The 26343-nt window shown below is 35.4% G+C and overlaps 1 protein-coding gene across 1 annotated transcript in view; it reads right to left on the bottom strand.

The window, feature by feature from the left end:
• Positions 1-24478, bottom strand: part of SLC41A2 (solute carrier family 41 member 2) — a gene marked incomplete at both ends in the record, with an annotated part of 42057 nt that extends 17579 nt beyond the window's left edge. Inside the window, 7 exons of the mRNA XM_080625995.1 lie at positions 1947-2026; positions 2587-2734; positions 12043-12189; positions 14045-14189; positions 15043-15114; positions 21061-21168; positions 23924-24478. Coding sequence (XP_080482121.1) covers positions 1947-2026; positions 2587-2734; positions 12043-12189; positions 14045-14189; positions 15043-15114; positions 21061-21168; positions 23924-24478 — 1255 coding nt within the window. The remainder of the gene's footprint in view (positions 1-1946; positions 2027-2586; positions 2735-12042; positions 12190-14044; positions 14190-15042; positions 15115-21060; positions 21169-23923) is intronic.
• Between the last annotated feature and the right edge of the window lie 1865 nt (positions 24479-26343).

Here is a 26343-nt window from a genome sequence, read left to right as displayed (position 1 = left end):
GAAAGCAGGATCACTGGTAAGAGTACTGGTTTGAATATACCTGCTTAAAAGGAAAAGATAATCCTCTTCTCTTAGAAAGCAAATTCAGTGGGTTACCAAAAAGGACTATTATAAGAAAAGTTACAGATGTAAAGCAGAAAACAGTTGAAGATCAACTGCATGCCTGCCTTGCTCTTTAGGTATCTAGAAATCAAAATGGAAGCTCACAAAAGGTAGATGCAAGTATTTGCAATTTTTAATTAATATAAAGGCAAGACACAGGCAAGGAAGCATAAAGGCTGCAGTCTAAAATCTAATTTACAGTTAGCAAGGAACATAAGTGGCAACACAAAAATGCTTCATATTAAAAGTACAAAGAAAAGAAATACAGGGCCTTTAAGGAAAAGAAGAACAAGTAACATGCTCTGTGTAAGATAAAAATACTCAGTTCCTTTTGTCTACTGCCTTCACAAAAATGATGATATCTGATAACAAACTGGTATGTATTAGGGCCTGAGGGTAAGTTAAATTTAGTGCATCCTTAGAGAGTTAGATGAACAATCCATGAATTAGCAGTGATCGTTTTTGCAAACTGATTATCTTGGAGGTTAGTGAATACCAGAGGGCTGTACTGGGGAAAACAGAAAATGTATCTTTGAAAAGGGACAGAAAGGATCATCTGGGGAATCCATATATCAGTGAAACTTAAATTCCTACATAAGTATTACAACAAATTATTAAATAGGCAATTTATAAACATCTAAAAGATATGAAAGCTTTAAAACAAGAGCTAACGTGAATTTGCCAAGAACACGATTCTGGCAAAACAATACAATTTCCTCCTCTAACTGAGCAGCTTGCCTAATGGTTACAGGAATAGATATACTAACCCTCAACTGTAGTAAAATGTTTTGGTGCTATCCCATGCTAATTTCCATTAGCAAACTCTGGAAAAATAATTGTTTCAAGGTCATGTGGTTCAAAACTAAAACTCAGTGTCCATATTAACATTTTACTATCTAGGTGGAAAACAAGTGGTGATAATTAATTTCACTAATAGCTTAGAAAACAGAAAATAATATACCCATATGGAATTTACAAAGGCCAATTTAAGCACTTTGTAAGCCAAAAATTATAAGTCAGATTCATCTTCATAATTGGAGAAGTAGTTTAAAGATCAACAATACATAAAAGTGCAAAATAATTTAAGGGATCAAATGGAAGAATACAAAAGGAGAAAGAACAGCTAGGCAGCCACACAGCTGGAACAGATCTGGTTATTATAATTACTGCAAACTAAATATGTATCAACCCTGTGATACTATAGGGGAACAAAAAAAAAGGGCATTTTCAAACTTCATCCCCAATAAGCTATTAACCATTCTTATAAAATTTGCCTTGTTTTTATTGTTAGAAGAGAGAACACTTAAAGACCAAATTTGCACAAATACATTCTTATACACTTGGAAAGTGCTTACCAAGCATGGGAAAAAACACACATTTTTCTTGCGAAACCTATTTGCTTGCCTGTAGCATCCCTGTTAGTTCTTATATTTACGTACATTTACATATAAATTACCATTTTGAAAATTTGTCCTTGGATGTTTACAAGAAAATCCTTTGAAATAAAATTTTATCTCCATTTTCCTCAGTTATAACCATTTCAATATAATATTTAATAATTTAATATTTGAATATACTACTTCAATGTTTGCACTTCCAGTTTCTTAATGCATACTTTGGGTTCCTACTTCTCACATTCTCTATCGTGTTTTAATGTTGTAGTAAATAAGATCGGGAAGGACTCCCTAGGTGTTCAAATAAACAACTGTAGACATCAAAATCAAAGCTTGAAATTAATATACCAAGTACTAATTAGCATAACAGAAAATTACTGTAATAGAATTTTCTCAAAGCAAGATATATTATTTGATATAAAGTAGCACATAATCTTGTCAGAGTCTTACCGTTAATTACTGGGGTATAAACAACAATTCCAACTAAGTTAGGATCAGATACAGTTGTGTCCAATATAAGGCCACCAATACTGAAAATCAAAGTACAAGATGTAGAATAAGGCAAACAAGTACATTAATTAGTATTTAAAAACTTTTTTAGCAATTTTTTAAAACATCTTCAAACCACAATTTTCTTCTCAATTCATCTTTTCTCCTGCCCCATTATCTCATCCTGAGCTACAGACTAACATTGCTATAGTTATTTAGATACTAAAATTGACTTCTTGTATAGCAAAGACCAAAGAATTTCTGCCAATAACTCCACTGTTAAGATTCATAACTTTCATTGGATTAAATAATCTCAATGTAAAATCTTGACTGGAAACTGCAGGAGATGAATATCTCACCATTTTCTTCATTTGATACAGTACACTTCCTCTCAGTTATGGCCACAGGCTACTGCTGGCTTCCTTGCTCATTCCCACCTGTGACTTAACTTAGTAACTTCCTCATTTGGGCAAGATTAAAGTTTATGCACACTTTATATTCTAGAGGCTCCTTAAATGTTTCTTTTAAGTACATTCAGGTGTTAAATAAGATGCAAAGACACAGGACGACTATCAAGATGAAGCAAGATAAATAGACTTACCTGCTTATAACCATGGCAGTTATAACAGGCTCCCATCCTGAATGGAGAACAGTTCTGGTAGCTGGATGTTTGGCAGCTATGACAATCCCCATCGGAGTCAGAGCCAAAAAAAAGGCACCAACCAAAGGAGATATATAGTAATACGTCTCTAAAATAATAATATAGAAAAAAACCACCCAACTTTAAATTTCAAGACATTCTTTTATGTTTTTCCTAATTTAAAACTCTAAAATAAATTATAATCTACATCATGCAATTGAGGAACTTTAACAGTCTTTATCACTACTGTTCCTAAAGTTGCAACTACTGTAGTAAACAATATGGTTAATATCTGCCATATGTGACCACTGACTCACATCTTCCCAAGAACAGAACTGTCTGTACAAAGAAGGAATTTTGAAGAGGATTTGTGTAAAATGTTTTTTGATAAAAATGCAATAAGGATGTGAAATATCAATCCTTATTTTGTATTGTATCTAAAAAAAAAAATAAATCCTGAACTGAATTTTTTTTTATGCACAAATTCATAGCATATGTACATCTCCTTCTTTCCAAAGCACAGATAATATGGTAATCTCCCTAGAAACAGCATATCTAAAATGATGCAAGCACAACGTGTAATCCTGAGACATTTATATCAGTAGTTCAGTTGGTTTAGAACCAGTCTGACTCTGAAAATTCACAGCCACAATTCTGCTGCTTTCAGCTATCCATCAGAATTGCATCATATTTCATAGGAACACAACTGCCTACACCAGTGAGTACCATCATAAAGCTGATCTTATAAGTCAAACAGCTGCCTCCACAGAAAGAACACTATTTTTTTCGGATTACTTGGGTTTATAATCTCATCCAAACAGAAGCTGTTACAGTGATCCAAGACTTCCTAATTCAACAGTGAGGTAAATAACAGAAAATTTATCCTAATGGCAAATATACATATATATATGTATATGTGTATCTATATAAGCTATGCAAACATTCCACTTTTACAGACCCTTTAGCAAAGAAAGAAGAATATTTAGTAAATAAAAATGCATTCTTACCCATGCATTATGGCTTATTACAAAGGCTGCAAATTCAAGCAATTACTACTTTGATGTTATCTTGGTGGAGCTAAAATTACTCCTAGAATTGCTGTAGAGTTTTTAAAAGTTACTGTCCTTCTGCATTGACTGGTAACAACCTCTGCAGCAGAGCTGGCAGAAAAGATAGTAAGATACCTTTCACTGGGTAAGCTAAAAGTAGAAAGCTATTAGAATGTGAATGAGACAAAGCCTAAAAAAGAAGTAATTTCTTCCTTATCTAACTGTTATACAGTATATTATCTCCTTCCTTTGTAGTGCCTTTTTTCCCTCCTTTTCCTTCTTTTTGTGTATTAATCAGTGGGCCTAATGTAAAGAGTTCTCCCCAAAAGAGTACACACAATACATAATTCCTTTATTTTGTAATTATAGTTTTATCAAACTTAATAAAAAAGGACAGAAATGTACTGATGTAAGGTTCTTGAACTACTTATTGCCTAGGTAAAAGCTTCCTTGCCCTTGCCTGCAATGAAGATAGAACCCTGTGTGCACTAAAATTGTTCACATGGAAAGGTGTAATTCATTCTACATCTATTTATTTAAAATTTTGAAACTTCTCTCTTTTTTCCCCCTTCTCTTTCATTTTTCCCCCCCAAGACATAAACCATACTGTACCCCTGCTACTTTTTCTTTTTCCCTGTCTGTTCCTCTCATGTGGAACCAAGGTGGGGCATGAGCCCATACCAGATGCTCAATAACTGATTTAAAGGTCAGGGAGAAGAATGAGAGAATAGCTCTAATGTAGCATATTTAGTAAAATACAAAAGGGCACAAAATCAGTTCCAAGCCTTCACCACATTTGTGGAGGGGTTGCCAATTTTACTAAAAGGTAAAGTTGGTTAGTCAGCAAAGATCCTCTGCTGCAAACAAACACTGAACAGCAAAACACAGATGCAATGGTGAGCACTACCCTGATTAATCACTAATTTTTGATATTGTTTCACTTGTTCGTCCACAATTAGCCCACTTTACTCTTTATTACAAGATGTCTCCCAACACAGGAAAGGAAAATAAAGCTAAAAAAACTATGCTTTTTACAATAATTCCTTTTTTAATCCCACTAACAACTGAAGAACTTGCCAGAATGTGTTCATGAAAAAAAAGGAGACTATGCACAGTCTCCAAGCTTGGAGAGCTAGTCCAAGAATTTAGTCCAAGAATTACAAAGAAATAACTATATAATTCCTTTCTTTTCAGGCAAAAAGAAAAGCACATATAGATTAGAACTGAAATCAGTCCAGCAGACGAACAATGAACGCTAACCAAGAATTATTTAATGGGTAACTTCTAAATAAATAATAACTATTTAAAATATAAAATATATATACACATATGTCATCCTGCCACAGAAACGTTCTGTTAGAAGTTTAAAAAAAAGGAAAAGAAAATATGAGAAGACAGCCTTGCTAGTGTATAATGATTCATGAATTATAAATTATGTTTATTTTAGTTGTATCTGCAGTGCAACAGTTCCATTTCAGAACTCAGTGAGTAGCCAGAAGCAAGGGCAGCTTTACAAATCTTGGAAAATATGACTAACCAATGGCTGATTATCCAATCTTTCACTAGCTGAATTCTACATATTTTAAGTTAGTTAACATCACCTACAGGAAAAAAAGGAAATATCCATTCATAAAATGACAGAAGCTGTAATTTTTGCAGCAAACAAGGCAAAAGTCAGATGAACTTTTAAGAAGGTTAATACGTGTTTTATGGCAATAAAACCAAGGTACACAGTGATATAAAAGACAATGACATGAAACAAACTGCAACCAGTGATCTTTTTTACACACTCAGATAGGACTTTCAAGACTACTCAGCTAATGGCTTAGTTTTGTTCCTCTGAATCAATAGCAAGTGAGAGAAGTTCAATTTTTTGGCCTTACTGTTTAGCATTTTAGTATGTATAAATGTCTTAATTTCACCGTGGAGGTAAGTACAGAGAAAACTTACAGAATAGGTTTTATACCCAAGTCCTTTAAATAGAGTTGGACATCAAACGGGTTACAAAAGCTACCCCATTGTTGCAATACTGCCGTAAGTTTCTTCTTGAAAAGCGCAAAAGCCAGAAGTAGCTCTCAGGAGTGGGGGGCCTCCAAGGACAGGACACAGACAGAGCTGATTCTTTTTCTTTAAAAAACCCTTCTGCTATGATAATATACCAGGACTTTACTGGGATTCTTTATTCTAAAGTGCTAGAGGGAGCAATAAACAAATAAATAAGTCAGCAACCACCCCCATGCCGCTAAACAAGGAGGAAATCAGATATATATATTTAAGTTATTGACAAGTTCCAGATCAGACCATTGAAATTCTCCCTGATCAGGCTTTTGAAGACAAACACTATATAAAAATTAGGCAAGGCAGTTGCCCTCTATCCAAACGCTAAATTCTACTGCCTGTCTATTAAGTTGAAGTAAAAACAGAACTATAGAAGCAATTAATAGAATTACGTTACAGAATCTGTCACAAGTGAGCAATGACAGACTCCAGTTACCTACAGGACTAGTGAAACTACTCATATCCAGACTAATTCTCGGGAATAGAGCACAGGACTTTATTTTTTAGCTCTGGAAGACTACCTGTATCACACCTTACTATAAGAATCTAAAAAGATGTTAGCCTTATTTGCATCTTTTAAGGAAGAGTGGGCCATCTTCCTTTTCACAGACGAAAATGTCATCTGCAACAGCTGCAGAATAGGAAGAGGGAATAAAGGAGTCCTCTTTTAGGGCTCACTTCAGTTTTGATAGATTTATAGCAGGTAGTTTACATGATGAAAGGAATCTTGCTCAACTTGGCTCTGCTATAGAATTTGTATCATCCCACAGTGGAAGATCAACTCCTAAAAGCACTCGGCTCTCCAATGAACTTCTGACTGTAACCCTAAGTTAAGAAAAGAAGGAGGGAAGATGAAAGACGCAAGGCTCTCAAGTGAGTCCCTATTAATCTTCATTTACTTTAAGCCCTCATTCCTTTAATAAAGTGACATAAATTAATCTAGTTCAGGGAACTCAGATGCTTTAATGTTTTTTTCCTTGTGCAGGGTATCTACTGTGACGTACTGTTCAGTGCAGGGCCACTGAGAACAATGCAACCTCTAGTATGAAATAGAAGTAACTGTAAATAAACTACTTCAAGGCAACTCCTAGGAACCTGGAAATACTAATGTGATTCACACATCACATAGTAATATGAATCACAATTTGTCTTCTCAACCTGGATCCAACATGCACAAGAGATACATGCGTATATTTAACCCACATTCTGTAAGAAAAGAGGAAAGCTTTAAATGAAATCCTCAGATCATTACTGACAAATGACAAGCAGCACGGACCTCCATACTTAATATACTGGGTTTCCCTATTCCAGAACATCCCGTTTATCTGTCCGAGGAACAGGAGCCGGGTTCGGTGACAGTCCTAGGGAGCCCTCTAGTGCTTTCCCCCGCTATTTAACAACGATTCGTAGACGTCGTTCTTTGGGGCAGTTAAGACAGAACTGCTAACCTTTTGCTATTTAAATCCCCGTGTTTGATAACTTTGCCTTTATTTTTAAAGGACTCAGATGAACTTTGAAGAAATTATATATATATATATAATATATTATATATTATTATATATATAATATATATAATATATATAATAAATATATATAATATGTATATATTTTATATATATAATATAATATATATTTTTATATATATATAATAACAGCCAAACAAGATGTTTCATTTGGCCCTAGACTAGGTAAAAATGACATTCTCAATCCTTTTTCCCTGCCTCTTCTGGGAATGCCATGAAGCATCCTATCAAACTAAAGGCTGAGCACAAGTGTACATACAGCTTTTACAGAGAAGCATAAAGCTTGTACATAAATCATTTTCCCCATTCCAGTCTTGTTATCTGAAAGCAATTCTTCCTATGCAGAGAGAAGCTTGAAACTTGCATTTTTGTCTCAGTATATTTATTAGGCTAATAAATTATAGGGGAAAAATAGTTCAGAATGCAGTTTAGAAGTGAATCCCACCTGCTTCATTACTAGCCCATAAACTGTGGATTTCTTTTTAATAACATTGCCATTGTGCTTGTTATTCTAGCACTGAGAATGCAGGTTAATGACAAAAAGAACATATGAACATCTGTGCTGGCTGAGGCCAAAGGTCTTGTCTAGTCCATTATCTTGTATCTGACTATGGTCAACTATTCAGGCTTGTGGAAGGAAGAAAATTACAAGTTCAGAGTGTGCTCTGCCAGCTTCTGCTGCTGTTTGCCTCACAGATTTTATCACTCAAGTTTCTGTATGCATCTGTGTGTAGAGTAGTCCTCAATGGTTTCTTCTCTGATTAATTTATCCAGTTATCTAAAATCACTTTGGCCCTCTGATTACATCCTGGCAGTAAGTTTTGCATCCTAATCACATACTGTATAAAGGAGTTTCTATTCATTTTTTAGCCTGTTGCTTAGTCATTTTCTGAATGCCGCTTCCCTGTCACTCACTTTATATACCTCTCCTGAGCTGAAGCTACTCCCTATATTTATTCCCTGTTACTACCTCATAGTTCAAATACACACATCTTGGAAACCACACATTTCCAAGGTCTTTGCAGTATGTTCTTATTTTAGAAAGGCTCTGCTTCCTAAGAGAAAGAAATACAAAGACATTGAAAAATACGAAGAGCAGAAGCAGCCATTTTAGCAGTAACTAGATAATTACATGTATCACCGAAAGAAAAGTATTTCCAGAAGACCACAGTGAAAGAAAATTGAGAGTAACTCTTAGAAACATACTTGAGAGTACTCCTCCTTCCCCCTACACGTGTGGAATCTACTTTTCAGCTGCAATGGCTCACTAAAATGTGAATGGCCATGACAGTTGTAAAAGTAGCAAAGGATCGGTTCAAACTGGACCCACTTCTTTCTTCATTCCTCTGAGACACATTAGGCCATCTGCAACTACAGATGTAAATTTCTGGGAATGTGTGAAAAGAAGAAGAAGTCCAAGTTTCTTTCCCCATCTTCTTTTTGGAATTGAGTGGTTTTTGTTTAGTTAGTTTCTTAGATTAAAAAAAAACCCCAACCATATTTTAGAAGATATGGAAATATTAGTAATAATTATTTACTCCTCAAAAAAGAGAAATGTTTTATCTATCATTTATATAAAGCAAGGAAGCAGTACTAGATATAGTCACAAAGTAATATATGTTGTTCATTTACAAATGACAAATGTAGCTACTATTAAAATTCACCTACTATTATAATACCAGCACAGGTAACTAAGTCTTGCCTGTGGCCACGATTTAAAAAAAATGGAAAGTAAGACTCGGTTTTAATGATTTACTGTCTTTGAGTCACACGGGTTCCACTTAAGCAATTACACAGAGAACATTACAATGCATGAGAAATGTAAGAAACTAATATTTGCAGGGAAAGATTCAAGAAACAAATGAAAAAATCACTGGCATATTCATTACAATGTAGTTTACAAGGCAAAATTTTAAAACCCAAAATGAAGTTTGCCCTATAGGGCATAAGTTTCTAAGAAACTTAATTTGAAATAGTTACCAGTTAACATTTGAAGCTTGAAGTCTAGCATTGATTATTTTAAATCAAATATGGTCTTGACTGGAAAAAAACTGAATCATACCTCTCGCCCCAAATCTAATCTCAGTGTTAACACAAATTTGGCAACCTCTTCCAACTCCACACCTACCCAGATAGCTGGTATCTGCCAGTACTCCTAGCTACCTCTCTCCTAGCTAACTGCTTTCCATCTAGCTGGTATATCAACTTCCCTGATGTAATGGACTGCCATAAACTCTAATTTTTACCTGGATTCCAATCAAACACATGAATTGTTACAACCCAAAATCTATTTCAAGCAGAATGACACAATGTTCCAGTCTAATAAGATTTTGGGGCATAGCAATAAATCTAGATAAACAGGCTCTAATAAGCTAAACTAATTATTATTCCAGCCCTAGCATTAGCTGGAGACACCAGATCTAATGAGAATACAAGCTTCCTCTCTTTTTCGTATCAGGTCAAAAGAAAGAAGAGTGGTCAAAAAAATCTTTATCAATTTTGTTTTCAATATAAATCTATAAACTTCCCTAAAAGCAGTATTCAAAGGAAGTATTGGATAAATAAGTTATTTTATTAAAGTAGAATATAAAGTATTTAAATATAGTTATGAAATAGACAATACAATTGAAATTTTAACAAAAATACAGAAAACAAAAAATGGCTGTATTGCACACTGACATATATAAGCTGACATCATGTCAACACTTTCTAAGTATGAAAAATCAAATGCTGAAAATATAGTATCATCAGCTGAAAACCAGGAAACAAAACGGCAAGTCACACTAAGGTAGCTTGAGTCTTACTAAATACCTTTTCTGACTGATATTGTAATACTTACACAGAACAGCTCAAATTTGTACATAAAAAGGCTTGAACAACGAGCACAGCTGTAAAGAATGTATGTGGTGATACCAACATGCCTGGAAAAACAATTATGGCCAACACAAGATTTGGCCTGTGGTATCCTATAGTTAAAACACAATATACTTTAAAGAGTTTCTGTGGAAGGAGTCAGTTGCAGCAATAATTTAATTTTACATATTATTTATTTAACAATAAACTATTGTTTATTGAGGAGATGAACATTCTTCTCCTGTGAGGAAATGTTCTCACACTGTCTGTTTCTTCACGAAGGAGATGAAGAATCAGGAAGAAAAAGACTGATTTTTTAGTTCCTCATTCTCATTTTCCAAACTCACATCTCCTTTGAGACAATCAAGCATTTCATAACATCAGTTGCTATCTGAACATGCTTCAGAAAATAACTATAGGTATATTCACTTTTAGTGGACATTGTGATGATGAACTTTCATCAGTGATCTGCCCCTTTATGAGAGGAGGATTTAGACAATACATGTCCTAGGAATCAGAAAAACAGTTTCAAAGGGATTATAGAAACATGCAAATAACTAGTGGAAGAGAAGAACTGTAGACCAAAAATAAAAAGTCATTCATAAGAAAATTAATTTAGAGCTGCTTATGTGTAATTCACCTATTCATAGCTATTAATGGGAAAGTAAGTAAGCAGCAAAACATTGTCATTAAGAAGCCAAACAGAATTCATAGATGAAGTAGGACTATATCACTGCCCTCTGTAGTCAGTAGTCAACAAAGGCCCCTCCTTGCTGCTTAACTATTCTGTGTGGTTACATGCTTTTTCATCTTTCACAGCAGCCCTGCTGTGCTAAAGAAAGCTACAGCTAAATGAGCAGATTTATGGTGGAAATATAGACACCAAATTTGTAACACAAAACAAAACAAAGAAAGCAGAAGACAGTGGGGCCATTTATTTGAAAAAGCTGGACGTGGTTACTTCATTTGCTGAAAAGCAGAAGGAAACTCTGGTAAAATCAAGCACAGGTGCAGGGAAAAGGCCAGAGACATGGAAGCGCCACACTCTGAGGGAAACAGGAGATACAGAACTGAGGAAACTGGTATTGGAAGCTAGAGTAGGGGAGAAGAGGAAGCAAGACAGTTTCCTCATCAATAGGAGCTGGAAAACACTTGGAAGGAATCAGATGTAGTCTTTAACTCATTTAAATGTCCTAGCAATCACAAAGTATAAATCTATCTAAAATTAGGCTTCACTTCTTTGAATACATACTTGTTCTTGACCTGCTATTGTTACTCACATTACATAATTTATTTTTACTTTGATTTCTGAGCATAGCTGCAGCTCAAGAGGTATTTCAATGGTGTCTAAAACACCACCTTAACAAAGACAATTTTCTCAAAGCAGAACTCCTCTCCCAGCAGCTTACCAAGATGGCAAATTCAAGGCCTTCCCCTCTGTGCAAGAGGAGAACAATTCAAAAGGAGTCTGGAAAGCAAGTATTTGATTTAGAGGTGGGCATTCAAGAAAACTTGGGTGAAGACAGCTTCCCTCCCGCTCAAGGAAGCAGAGTAAATTCAGCAACTACAATTTCTAGTTCACATGTAGGTTGACTGTGATACCATGACAGCCTTTCAGATATTAGTAGATTGTGCCAAGATTGTGGTTAGTGACTTCTATCACAGAAAAAGGAAAGTAAAGGAATATCACAGAAAAAGGGAAGGGAAGGGAAGGGAAGGGAAGGGAAGGGAAGGGAAGGGAAGGGAAGGGGGAAAGAAAGATGATGATGGCATAATGTTGCAAGCCAAAATTTATCATTCAACAGTATAAATGTTGACAAAAAAAGTCAGTTAAATGACAAGGCTTTCTGAATCTCTCTCTCCCTGTCTTCTCCCCACCCTCCTAACCCAAAAGAGGCCCCTAGGGAGGCATACACACTTAGAAACATACTTACCAAGGCAAGTATAAAGACCCTGACTTATCCATGCTAGTATAGCAAGAGTGATAAGATCTCCAAAACTTGCTGCTATAGGAGTGGCAACATTGTCAGGATTAATACCAGTCTTCTTTGATCCAACAATAACTCCAACCATTATTATTCCTAGAGTCAACAAAGAAGACAGTGCAGTAACCGTATCTATTGTTGTAACTCTACGGAAAATGCCAAGATGATGCCAATTTCAAACTTAATAAATAAGAAGTCAGTGCTTTTGTCCCAGGATGATTGTTCTTATCTAACTAATGTCTGTATTTTTTCATTTTAGCCATTTTAAAAAATGAGGTTTAAAAAATACAGTAAGCACACACACAAAAAAATCAAGAACCATCTGCACAATGAACTGTTTTGCTTATGATTAGAATTAACACTATAGAAATTGTGTATCAGCCTTTTCCTGAAGTATAAAATATGCAGTGTGTTATTTCTACACTCTATTAGCTTTTGCTGACTGAAATTTAAATTACACTAAGCTGAAAACAACATAAGATTAAATACTCTGACATCCGATATGGTGCAAGATTTTCAGTCATGGACTCAGCACCAAATGTCAAGCAGCTACATCAAGAATTAAAACCAAGAGAACATGTAAAAATGTTACTTGCTACCCAGTTAAAAGCAATTAAATTAGGGACGTTGGTTTCTATTTTCTTCCTATAAACAGCAACACTACCTTTTTAAGAGGAATTTCCCTGCAGAATGCAAGTGCCTACTAAAATTAAAATGACATTGTTATTAAAAGCCTTCTTTGGCATTAACAGAGTAATTGCCTTCTCATCATATAATATACATAAGAGCTTCAACTACGTATACTATCTTTATGTTATTTTAAATAATTTTTGATATTATAATTTTCACATATTTTTGCACTATTGTGGGCCACATTAGGAGTTCACTTTCAGTGAAACTGCATGAAGAGTTATGATCCATGAAATTCTCAAAATAAAGAACTGAAATAATCCTGAAGGATCATGATATTTCAAAAGCACCAGTTTCACATGTAGGAGGATGAAGCTTAGAAAGTCATTTCCTGTGCTGGCCCATCACCAGATAACAAAAGTTTCTCTTCATGTCCAAATTATACACGAGAAATGGAAAAATGCACCCATGTTCCCCTGTTCTTTTGCTGCTCTTAATTCTGCGCATGATTAAATGCTATGGTGTTGTAGTCATTTAAAAAAGTGTGTTCTTAATTCCATGCAAAACTTTAACAATTCTGTAATTTTCACATAAGTAATCAAATTAGTAAAACAAGGAAGTTAAGTGTTTTACTTGATTTACTACTACTAAGACTAGTGACTATGTATTTTCATTAGGAATATGTCACAAGTAGAGGTACTTTCCACCCCTTCTCATGTCTATTAAGTAACATTTTTTATGGTTAAATGTTTCCTGTCAATTGGAAAGAAAAGATTAAATTCATCATGCCACATGGCTCCAGACAGACATTGACACTGTTTGTAGAGGGGGAACTGAACTTGGCCCAAACCCTTCACCATAACAAGCCAATTTGTTCACTTCAGATACAAAGCAGAGCACAAACTAACATAAAAGCACCGTGGGCAACCAGGAACTTTGGAATCAGCTGACCTAAAATGCAGATTAACTTGAGTTTTATTACAACTAAGTTCTACCTCTTCTGTACTAAGAATATATTTTGTACATTAATGAATATAGAAAGCAGGGAGAAAAAGTTTTTCCTCACATTAGATAAAAGCTAAACTCCATACTTTTTGGTTTAGATATGCTCAGGAGGTCATACAAATCAAAATCTTCTTAAAGGAAAGAATACAATATGCAGACCTATATGGAAATTGCAAAACGGCATCCTATTTCTCTGCTGTTTCAGATATATTATACCTTACTGGATTTGAGCTTCTACGGAATAGCAAAGTAATATACATTCAGCATCAAAAGAAAACTAAACAACTGTAAAAAGTAACATATATACTCCTTTTACCTTGTAAAAGAGAAGCTATGAAGGCAGTTGCTACACTGCTAGAACACAAAAGGACAGAATGATCAAAGCGGTATTTGCCCTCTGGAATCCAGCCTAATATAACCGCTGCCACTGCTGCCAGAAAACCAACTACTGTTGCCTGAACCTGAAAAAGAAAAAAGTGAACATTTCTTAAAATAATTGATAGACTTAAGAAGAGTACAGAACCATTTTCTGTTATTTTTTCCTCTTCTTTGTCTTTCTTTCCAAGGTGCAAAGGGAACATGTTCATTCATTTTGTAGAGATGATTATAACCTTGGATGATCAAGAAGAAAAATATTACGCTAGCAGAAAAGGCTTCACCAGCATCTCAGAGACTCAAAAATAACAAACGTAAAATCAGGGAAAAGAGCTGAGGATTTACCAGAAGCCAGTGCCTAAAGAGGCTCTTAAGCCACTTAAAACAGTGAAGTCAGAGTATGAACATTTCACCTATTTTTTAAGCATGCTGTATTATAACATATGAACATAAAATAGTTCCTAATCTTAAGAAATAGTTGTTTTGGACAACAAGCACTCCTTTCCTCAAATGACCCAGCTATTTAAAATATTGTTTATTATACAAAAGTTCTGTCACATACTTCCTTTAAACATTAAATCCAGTGCAAATACAGTACTGAAAACATTTGGGAGGTCAAATTTAAAAGGTTTTGCCAAATCTGCAATTTTTATCTAATCATCTTCATATTCTCAGAAAAATTAGAAAGGAAATACCCTTGGTTCAGTCATAGAGAATACTTTACCTCTTCTTCTGATAAATACAAGCTCATATTGTTTTACAGAACTACATTGTTCAATAAAGGGTCATGCAAACATTGTACAGTAAGTATGAGCCAGTATAGTGGAGCTAGTTTCCCATTGACACTGTCCATCTCCATACTTACGGACATTTGTGATGTAAGTGAACAAAGTTATTGAAAAAGTCTAAGAGTTAATCAAATAAATCCACTATACTTACCTGTTTTAAGGCCAAATTGCCAATTATTAGGTTCCATTTCTCAATGGGAGAATCCATTTTTCCAATATTTACCTGGCAAAATTACAAAGGAATTTCAGACACTTGGGTTTAAAATTGCATTACTTGAAAATGCACTAAGAAGGCAGAAATCCATACATAATTCAACTCAGACAAACAGAAGAGAGACATTCTGAAAACGAGTTAAAGCCAAGCTGTACTTTTTTCAAGTCAAGCATTGCTGTTTATTTTAAATTGTACTTATAGTAACTATGCAAAAGTAGCTAAACGTGATGCAGTTTTACACAGTAACTTGTTTAACATTTGCTTTAATGTGCAAGATATTCTAGCCACCTTACATTCCAGGAATGTCCAAGCACCACCAGTGATTAGATCAGTGGCTAGAAAGAAAATTTACCAGCGTGCAGTCACTTTAGACTGAACTTGTTTCTATGGTCCTTGAATTCTATAAGCCAACAGTAAAATATGTAGGTACATGTGTGTGTGGACACACATACTCTCATGTAAATTTAATTGATTGCAATGAAACCATCTGCATAAACTGCAAGTGCTTACAGAAGATCAGAAACCATATCTAATACTTTTTTGTGTTATACAAAACAGCTAGAGACTTGTGATGCTGTAAGTCCAAACCTAAGGCAGTAACTGGAAAAACAGCAAATAAATTATTCTAAGAAATGACAAAGTATATACACAGTTTTTTATAACATATTTCCTACTTTTACTTTTTTTTTGAGTTAGAGGACAAGATCTGAAGAACAGCACACACCACTGCAGTGTGACTATGCTTAAAAATAACTTCCTTTTTGAGATAACCGAACGATTTCTTACGTGTTGAGCATAAATTTTTGTGGGTTTTTCCATAGAATACTAATTTATAATATAACGTACTTCTCAAAACTCAGGAAGTCTTAATGCCTATATTTTTCATCTTTCGATTTCTTTCCAGGAGGTTTACTTCCTTTTTTTTCCATTTTGTGATATTAGTGACTTGCAAGGAACAAAGTATTAAAAGAAATGCTAACGTCAAAACTTAGATATATAAAAAGACACTTTATCTCAATCTGCACTACAGGTACTTTACAGTATTCAAAGAACAGTCAAAGCTCTGCAAACACACGCATTAAGTTTAAATTTTACAGCAGTATTTCAGGAAGTGCAGGTAAAAATCTCCTTTGTGTCCTTCTTGAATATATATGCTAAATGGACAAAATGGCAAGCCACGGAAAGAGAGCTTCACTCTTTTTCTCCTTTGAAGAAGTTCTGGAAAAGTATCACCAAAAATCCCTGTTAAAACAGTAATCTTGCAACATGTTTAATCCAGCCTAAAGTGAGCTGCTGTTCAGTGGCACAGTTCTTCTTCCCCCTAGTGTCAGCTACATGATCACGTTTTCCTTCTTGAGCCAGACCTACCAACTCCATGAGTGAGTTCATGACAAAATAAATTTGCTTGCTGGAATGAGGGAAAATGCTTTTTTTTCAGGGAGCAGTAAGGGGTTATCTGCAAAATTATCTGATCAATCACATGCAACCATGTACAAATGCTCTTAGGGTCTGGAAGGCAGAAAAAGAACAGGACCACTCCTTTCAGCTGCACATTTCCATGAAGTAAGATCAAGTTTATTGTGATACTGTGGAACAGGTGGACCTGAACAAAAGGTCTGTAAAGTCATATTGCTAATGACTAATCCTGATAATATGCAGTCAAAACAAGAGTCTGCAAGTTTACAGGAACGACTGGATGACTGATGTCTTGGTGTTGGGTTTTTGCTTTTTACTTCCTCTTAAAAAAAACCAGAAACAAATAGGAAGAAAAGTAACAGTGTGAACTGAGAAAATAAGAGTGACCCAAACTACAGAATACAGCTGAAAAATACAAAAGACACAACATAAATACCGTGCTTGAATGGGTAGCTGACCTAAGTATACTTCACACAGTGATGCCAGCACAGCAGTGGCCAGAGGGAGAAGGGTTTACATTAACACTAACACCAAAGAGAAGTACGAGCTATGCTCTGAGGCAGATTAAAAACAAATTCTTGAGACAGATTTAGTGAAATCATAGAAAAGTTTGGGTTGGAATGGACCTTTAAAAGTCATCTAATCCACTCCCCCTGCAATGAAACTCATTCTATGGGAAATTCAACAGTAGAAGTGCAGCGTCATGCACTTACGGACTAATAGTTGTGACCAGTAAGAAGCAGCTACATGTAGGAATCTGGGCAACAAAATGAATGAAGGTAATCAGAAACACATGAAAATAGATGCATTATGGGTAACAGAAACTTGCTAACAAGGCTTTACTTTTTGACCGACTACATAATTACAAGGAAGTAAAGATAATTAGCTTACAGCCCCAAGAGCATAGATGTATCTACAAATTCAGATGCAACTGTAAGCTAACTGGGCAAAAAGGGTAAGAATGAACTCCAATGCTGAACTCATGTTAGAAATTTCCTGCTCAAAAGGTAAAACTATTCACAGGGGCACAGTCTTGAATTTGCTGTAAAGACAGTATCTGGTGGGGAGCCACCTAGTGCACATTTAGGTCAGGGAAGGGAAGATTAATCATACAACTGTCTCCAAATAGCTGTTTATATATGTTCTGAATTAACACTCCTTTCTGTTTTCACCTGGTATGAGGATGACAGGACCAAAGATTGGATGGCTAAATTGAGTAAGGCTCAATGAAATCGATGCAAAGAATGCAAAGGTCAGAATAACCTATTCCATAAAGGTATGGAAGAAGTGACATAAAAATTGCAGGTCTAGTGGTAAGATTTTTGATTAAACTCTCCAGTTAGCATTGATACAGTATAACACAACATCTCTTTGCAAAAGCTGGGGGAAGCAGTGCAATCAAGGCAACTGACCTAGAGTTCCAATTTATATCTGACAATTAACCTGAAGCTGTCACCTGTAAGAAGCTACATGTAACATGTAGTAGGTTTCCACAGGTTTTTTTTAACTACTGATTAGAAACATTACAGAGGTCTCGTGTATTTGTTTGCCTTTGCAGTAGCACTAGCGGGGCTGCCTATCCAACTCCCAGACCTCTGCACATAGCAACTAGTGTTGAGTATAAAGAAGATACATAAGAGAAAACTGGAAGGTTCTTTGCCAGATAAAATATTTTTTTATTGTTTTGGGGTTTTTTTAACATATAAAACTTAAATATTATCTTGTTAGCATTGTGCTGATAATGACTGATCGATACTGTTCTTATTTTGTACAGTATTGTTCTCTTAGATCTCCACTGTGCTGTGCACATGTACATACACATGCTCTACAACATTTCCTGATGAGTTTTTCACCAACTACAACAAATCAGAGCCAACATTGGCAAAAGAGAACGTTCACTGAACCGCAAAGCCTCTCCCTCCTCCCTGTGAAGGATTTCCAATGAACTTACAATACAACTAAGGAAGTCCCAGAATGTATTCGAATCACCTTTGTAACTTAGTCCAGGGTATGCCATGATTCTTGAGGAAAACAGGTCATACAAGGAAATTACAGGCATTAGAGAACAAACAACAAAAAAAAGAAAACCCCACACATTTTTGATGCAAAGCTGGGAAGTAGCTTGGTGCCAGTGGGGCCGTGACTGTGACTTCAGGCAATGCAAAGAAACTGGAACTCCCACATGCCACAGAGAAGAAATGTACACTTCACTGACCTATTCTTAGCCAGTTAATTAACCTTTAAGGTAAAAAGATATGAACAGTGCTGGCTAACCTGATTTGGCCAAGACAGATTTACAACAACTTCTGGCACAGGGGTGAAAGGAAGCCTTCATGGCATGCTTGACTAAAAACCTCTGAAGCATTCATAGATTTATGTCTTGGTGAGACATAACGACAGTGGTATATGGCACAAGTAACACTCCTCAGACTAAGCCCTCTCAGAACAGACTGAGTCTTGGTAGGAGTTTTGTCTTCAAGACATCTGCAGATCATGTTATCACACAGTTACTGGGATACTCTTAAGAATATGATTTTGGGCTAAGGGGAGTGGCCGGAACCTCACAATGCCACCTTTAGTTAACCACTGCACATGCAGCCAGTTTTGTGGAAGCTCCAGTATCCTTTATCTGTGTCTGTGAGAGGGAGACTTTGGTAACAGTTGATGGGTAATAAGAATTGAAGTCAGGATTCCCAGAGCAGAAAAAAGGTCTGCATGACCCTTTTCAAAATGTTTCCTTAGCGCTGTGAGGCTCACAAATGAGATGGCATTGGTGAGGATGCCACTGACTGGCCCAGAGAAGAAGTTCTGGAGTCATGATCTGGCAAAGGTCATAAGCTCAATTGAGACAAAGAATTAAAGATCCCATTAACTGAAGCAGAAGTGGTTTAACTGATTCTGCCCCTCCTTTTTTAACCCTTCTGTAAGGTACGGGTAGATCTTGGACTTCACTGGTTTTTCACTATGCAATACAAGCACTTTCAGTCCTCAGGCCACGAGCTGTGCCAGACATGAACAAATTAAGCAACAGGTCAACAGCAAAAAAAGTAAGATAAAAAACAATAGTATCCATGACTGACAGTAAAGGCAGTAAGGTTTAAACACAAAATACTGTTAAGAAACAGTAAGAATACTCAGAAAACAAGATTGAAGAGCTCAGGCTGCCATTGATAAAGATACAACAAAACATGTCAATTCTTATGTATGGAGGAATGGATATGGGACAAAAATAATCGATTTCTATAATGGGCATGACACAAGCAAACCCTCATAGGACTTCTAAGGCTGTGTCCATCACAGTGTGCGTTTGGACAATAACTCAATATAATGTGGCAATGACATTTATTAATGACAGAAAACTGAGAGACCTCGTCAATACGAAGCATTGTAACACTGTACAAAACCTGAATGTCCTTGAGGATTGCAGCAATGAAAAAAGATGAAATTCAACAGTAGAAATACAAGGTCATGCACTTATGGACTAATAATATCTCTTGCAGAAGATGGCATTGACAGCTGGAAATAACACAAAAAGGAGAAATACTACGACACAGCCATTAATCACAAAGTGACTGTGAAGTCTATGTCTGACACTGTGCTAGGCAAATAAGTACATACAAACCTACCAAATTTCAAGAGCAATTTTTGAGAGAAATAGGGATGTGCTATTCTACAAGGCCATTGTAAGGTCTCACCTGGAGTTATATATACGCCTTCAACCAAACATTTTCTAGAAAGAGTGAATCGGGCAGGAACAGGCAGAGAGTGGGGGCCTTGCTAAAGCATGGAAAAAATATCTTACAAAGGAGAAACACTGCATTAGGCATTGTCTTCCAGAGATACACAGTTCCAGTACCAGAAATGGTTTAACCATGTTATTAGAACATTCACACAAACACAAAAGATATATGGTAAGGTAATCTGGCTTGCTTGGGCTAGAAAAATTAAGACATAGAGAAGAACTATGACAAATACATAAGAAAGAAAACATAGAAAAAAACCAGTTATGCTATATTACAGTGCTGACACACAAAAAATAAGCAGACCCCCCCCAAAAAATCATCACAAAAAAAAGGAGTAAAACTGTTTAAACAGAAAGCTACATGAGAGTTTCTTACAGTTTGACCAACAAATGTCTGGAATAGCAGTGTTAGCAATGCTTTATTTTGATGCCACACAAGTTGTCTTTAGAAAAACGTGTTCAAAATGTCCGCATTTTATTAGCCTATTCAAAGCCCCTCAAGGCCAAAGAGATATATCAACCTTTCAGAACACACATGTAAACCTGAAAAATCTACTTTATCTGTTCTAAATGATGACTCAGAGGAGACTTAAGAAGTAAAATTTTGATGTGTGGAAATTAGAAGAGGGTCAACTTTTTAACTTTGCCAATTTAATAACAGATTTAAAAAGCCCTCCCAACAGCCAGATTAAGCCATAAACATAAAATGTTTATGTTTCAGTGTTATGTGTTTGGTTTCCTGTCAAAATATTTACAACATATATCTGAAGAGCAAAGAGGAAGAGAAAGTTACTTACAGCCGTTGACAGTCGGGATGCCAAGGTCATTTCCAAATTTCCTTTGAGACCAAGAAGTGCAGGAACCAAGATAAAAACTTCAGTAACGTTCTTGAACACATCCCAATGCTGTATAAAGGATACAGTGGAAAACATCAAATTAAGAAATTAGACCATCTGCAAAATATTCAAAAGCTTCTGTAACTCATAACTTAATCCTCTAAAACAAAGAAATCCATCTTTTTATATTAGACCTAAATGTCTAAAGCCAGAACTGTTACCTATTTAGATAAAACAGATTCATGACTGCATATTACTACTTCAAAGATGAGAATACCAAAAGGAAGAGATAGAAAATTTGGTCTTAAGATGTCATTAATTAAAAGTTGGGGGTTTTGATGACTTTAAAATAGTACCAGGTACTACGACTGCTCTAGAATTCTGCTCTTAATTTACAATAATACTTCCATCTTTTCCCCTTCCAAGCAGAAACCTCACATAAAACCAGCAAGAAATGAGTTGTGAAGTGAACAGAGCCTGTAAGTGAAAAAAAGCTGATCTTTATTCTTTTCCTTCAAAGAGTAAAATTTAGAAGAATACAGTTTTCCAAAACCCAGATTTTATAACATAAGCTCATCTTTAATTTTTTGTGTGCTGACTCCTCAGCACTGAAATGCTGTGCTATTTTGTATGTCCGTCAATCCATGTATTTAATTTGTAATCAATTACCAACTTCAGCTAAACAAAACTGTAAACTGTCTTTGTATTCAGGGATTTGCAATCATTTAAGTCATTATTTCCCTGCCCATGGCAGAGGGCTTAGAACTAGCTGATCTTAAGGTCCTTTCCAACCCAAACCATTCTATGATTCTATGATTATTCTAATTAAAATAAAAGGATTCAGTTCTCAAATGTAAACAAGATCTGAAAATTACCTATATGTGAAGTTACATATCTATTTACCACTGGGAAAGAACAGCCATGAAATGGCTGGTAAACAACAAGCTCAGCATGTGTTATTGTCTTCAGATTTTCATTTTCAAAACATGCTATGTCACATTGCAAAATCCTGCTTCACTGACATCACAGTTTAATGATTACTTTGAAGCGAAAAAAGGTAGTACTGACACTTTATTCTTTCCTTTGTGTCACATCTCTCTCATTCATGGTGAGCTGGACTGGAAACCAATAAAGATTAAAAGTAATACAGAAGGACAAATGAAGATATATCCCAGCCCAACTCAAAAACCAGCTATACAAACACATTCCCGTAAGGCGAAGGCAGACAAAGTGAAACATTTGGTTTGAAGCCAGTAGTGGCAGTAGCACAAGTGCCTCTTTTGCTTGATCATTATGCTGTGTCATGCAGTAAATCTTTAATTAACTAAGTACAAACAAAGCATTTGTAAGAATACACTGGTAATATGCAAATGAACAAAGCACAAGATTGGTGTAAAACAGTGTGAGTAAGCAGTAAAGTTTGCATGTCAATTTTTATTTTCCTTTTTCTTGGTGTATAAAAGTTCATTTCACTGCAATTGATTGAAGTTCAAGTTTTCCTTGCTCTCTCAAGATTTTGAGTGACAAAGATAGTCGCCTCTTAACCCATCCTTAACTTTGTAAACTCTTTAAATGTAGCTAAATAAAACCCTAAAGCTGAATGAAGCAAAAGAAAAAACACAGAATAATTTCTCCATTGTCTTTCAGTTTGAATATTGTGGTTATTTCATATTTTTTAAATAATTTTCTGTGAATACAGGAAGAGAGAATCGATGAGGTGTGCATTTATAAGAAATTTCAGTTTTCTAAAAAACAAGTTAGGTAAAAACTAAAAGTAAATGGAGCCTTCAAAAGGCAAAGAGAAGGCAAGAAAATGAGCGAGTCCAATAAATCTTCCTTAACTGTTACTGTCTCCAGAATTTTCTTCAAATATCACTGCACAGAGAATTATTTCATAGCCAACTGTTACTTTTAAATCCACTGAAAAGCTGCTGACATCTACAACCGTGTTAAACTAGAAACCAGACCTAAAAATGTTCCGTATCAGTAGGGTTTTACTGATATCATATTCCAAGTTTTAAAAATATTAAACTTTATTAAAATTAAAATTGAGAGAAAGTTCTATCTTATCTTAGCCCTGAATAACCATCATCAGCTAAATCTGCTACCACAAACCAAGATAATCTGGCTTCTCTGGACCTACTACAATTGCATTTCAAGGTGGACATCACTTTGCCATCCTGTTCACACCACTGATGTTTGTAATAGCTTTCAATATGCCTAATGTTATACAAAAAAGTCACTTATATATACCTGAATATTTAAAAAAAATGTGAATCACTTAATACCAATTTCATATAACATACAAATGCAATTCACATTTTTGTACATAATATGCATTATCATGGACGAAATTACACAGTATTACAGAAATTGCATAGACTTGAGGCACTCAAGGTGATGAGATACTGTAATACATTCTTCAAACTTTCTAACTCCTATGTATTGCAGCATCACAGTTAATTACAGCTCCCTCTATCCTTACATTCGTGTCAACAGAATTTTGAACCATTACCATATTTCTATCCTTAGTTCACGCGGAAGGCAATGGTTTTATTCACCAGCTCACTGTGGCTAAGAAACAATATTTACCAAGACTTGGATGGCTCCAAATCAAAAATGGAACTGTTTAAGATGAGGTTTAGGAGAAAGGAGTTCAGAGCAGCAAAACCATACACAGACCTAATTACTCCTCAATATTCTATTCTATTCTATTCTATTCTATTCTATTCTATTCTATCGCAAACATCTACAGTATCATGTATTAGAATTATGGACATCACAGACTACCTGTTAAAACCAATCTTCCAAAGCAAATACCAACCTGTACAATATCCAAAACCATACCAGCAGAAACAGTTCCAAATCCTGCTAGCAAAAAAGGTACGAGTATCTGTAATGCCATAATACTACTGGATTCTTTGGGTTGTTTTCTGCTTCCTTCCACAATGATATCTTCATTACTGTCAGTAGATAGGTTGTCTTCCTGCAACATGGCATCTGTTTCCGAAGTGCCCATTCCATCACAGTAATTGTAACTGGTAAAATCATCATATTTAGGGCTACAGCTAGATGGGCTGTGCCCATTGCTACCATGAAAACTTGGTTCTGAGAAGTGATGGTATTCTGTGTGTTGTTCAGATCTAACATTAAAATTGTGTCCTGCTGGTTGTAATCCATCTTGCCAGACACCATTCACTTTCTTGTGTCTTTCATCCTGGTTTACTTGGTAAACAACAGGAACCATACTCAAAAGGAGCTTCAAAAACTTATCGGACTGAATTGTATTAAGGTTTATGGTCCAGTTTACAAAACGTTCTCTGTCATGAACTTTGTGGTTTGTTTTGGAGATGGTAGATCTGCCTTTACAGTTAGTCATAGTGCTACAGAAGTACAGGTTGAAAAGCACTTTGTTCTTCAGATGTCAGTGAAGAAATCTTGTAGATGAGTCATTAAGTGCCATGCTTGATGATTTTAAAACAAATAAACCAAAAGGATCCTTTTTTGCATGCAAAGATGCTTTTTCATTGATCTCAGATCTTCAACAATTCCATAAGCAAGATTGGATCTGCAAAAAAGTAAGAAGCATATATTCAGGCTTTATAATATTTTAACTTTACAGAAGACATGAGATGCTGGTTTAATTTTTCTGATCACCCAGTATCTTTCCAAAGCAAGTTATTTGTAGAAATGCCAATATCCTCCAACGTTTAACTGCCTAAGTTGAAGAAATTAGAAGTAAAAAGGGAAAGCTGGTGGGTGAGGAAGTTTCACAAACTGATGTTCTTCCCAGTGAAAGAAAGACACAGCAGTGTGGACTTAAGTGAATTGATGAGGGCCTGGCTTTTTCCTTCTTGAAGCCCAGGAAGTCAAAGCCTTCAGGCAAATACCATGTGTAACCCCAGACTTGCAGCAGCCTTGAAGGCAGTAGGCCACAAGAGAAAAGTATTTCTGCAAAGAGTAAGGGTATGGACAAATGAAATGCACATGATGCATTGTTGTTCCTCCCACTCTATGCTAATGGCAAGGAGCCCAGAAAAAAAGTAAGGAAAAAGACATACTAGTTTAAAATTACTATCAGAGGTGATAAATCCAAAGCAATATCCTGGGTGTCAAAGGTCTCACACGTTGACAGTCCCTGCCCTCCATCCCCATAAAAAGATGACAAACCAATATTGGTATGTACAATTCAAAAGCATGACAATTTAAAATCATAACAACTGACTTTTCTCTGAAGCAAACATACAAATTATGTATGTATGTATGTTATTATATATATAAAAAGCTACTATATACATAATAAAACTGGACAATTTTTCTTAAAATGCTACATCAAGGAAAGAAGACAGTAATGAAACTCAGACCAATTAGTCTAAAATAGCTTAAATTAGTCTAATATAAAAATTAGCCCACAGTACGGTATTCATAAATATGGCATATTAGAATTTAATTAAAACTAGAAAAGGGTTAGGACTTAATTAAAATAAAGGTGTTTAAAAATCTTAGTTTAATTTAATTTTGTATGAGGTGTAGGTTGCAGATATTTCCTGAAAGACTGGTTATTATGAGGTCTAGTAAACACTAAAATATAATTATTAGATCAATATTAGCACTAGATGTGGTCAGTTTGGTTTGCTTTCTGCAAATCACACAGATACGCTCTTTTATCTTTTGTTTCATGTCGTTTAATGTGCATTTGTTTCTACTTTGAAATTGCCATTGTAGTAGAAAATTTAACAATGATATATTGGCAGTCTCACGGCTTTTGACATTTCCATCAGAAGACACTTTACCTTCCAATAGGAATTTTCAATTTTCATGGTGTGATAATAGTTATGGTAACTTAAAAACTAACAGTCTTAATTTGACTTGAAGCTTTGCTGACTTTGGTATTTATTACTAGACTCCATGAATACAAGTAAATGATTGGCATAAACACAGAAACGAAGGTCAGGCAGACTACACCAGCATGATATGGGATAACACAATTCCACAAGCTCAAGACACTGTATCTATGCAAAGCTGCGAAGCATATTTTTACAGACTGCAGGAAATAAAAATAGTTCAGGCTTGGAGGATTTTAAATCTATGCTTCCTAAGAAAATTGGGCTCCTGAGATCATACAGTTTATGTTATGATCCCTATACTTTTCCTCCCTCGGTTTCAGTATTTTTAAGTCACAGAATCATAGAATAGCTTAGGGTTGGATTTCTGGATATATCTGAGATAGATTTCACAGAGAGT

This window comes from Psittacula echo (genome assembly GCF_963264785.1).
Source record: "Psittacula echo genome assembly, chromosome: 1".
Classification (NCBI taxonomy): domain Eukaryota; kingdom Metazoa; phylum Chordata; class Aves; order Psittaciformes; family Psittacidae; genus Psittacula; species Psittacula echo.
Note: the sequence above shows the minus strand (reverse complement) of the source record. Positions and strands in the feature narration are given on the sequence as shown.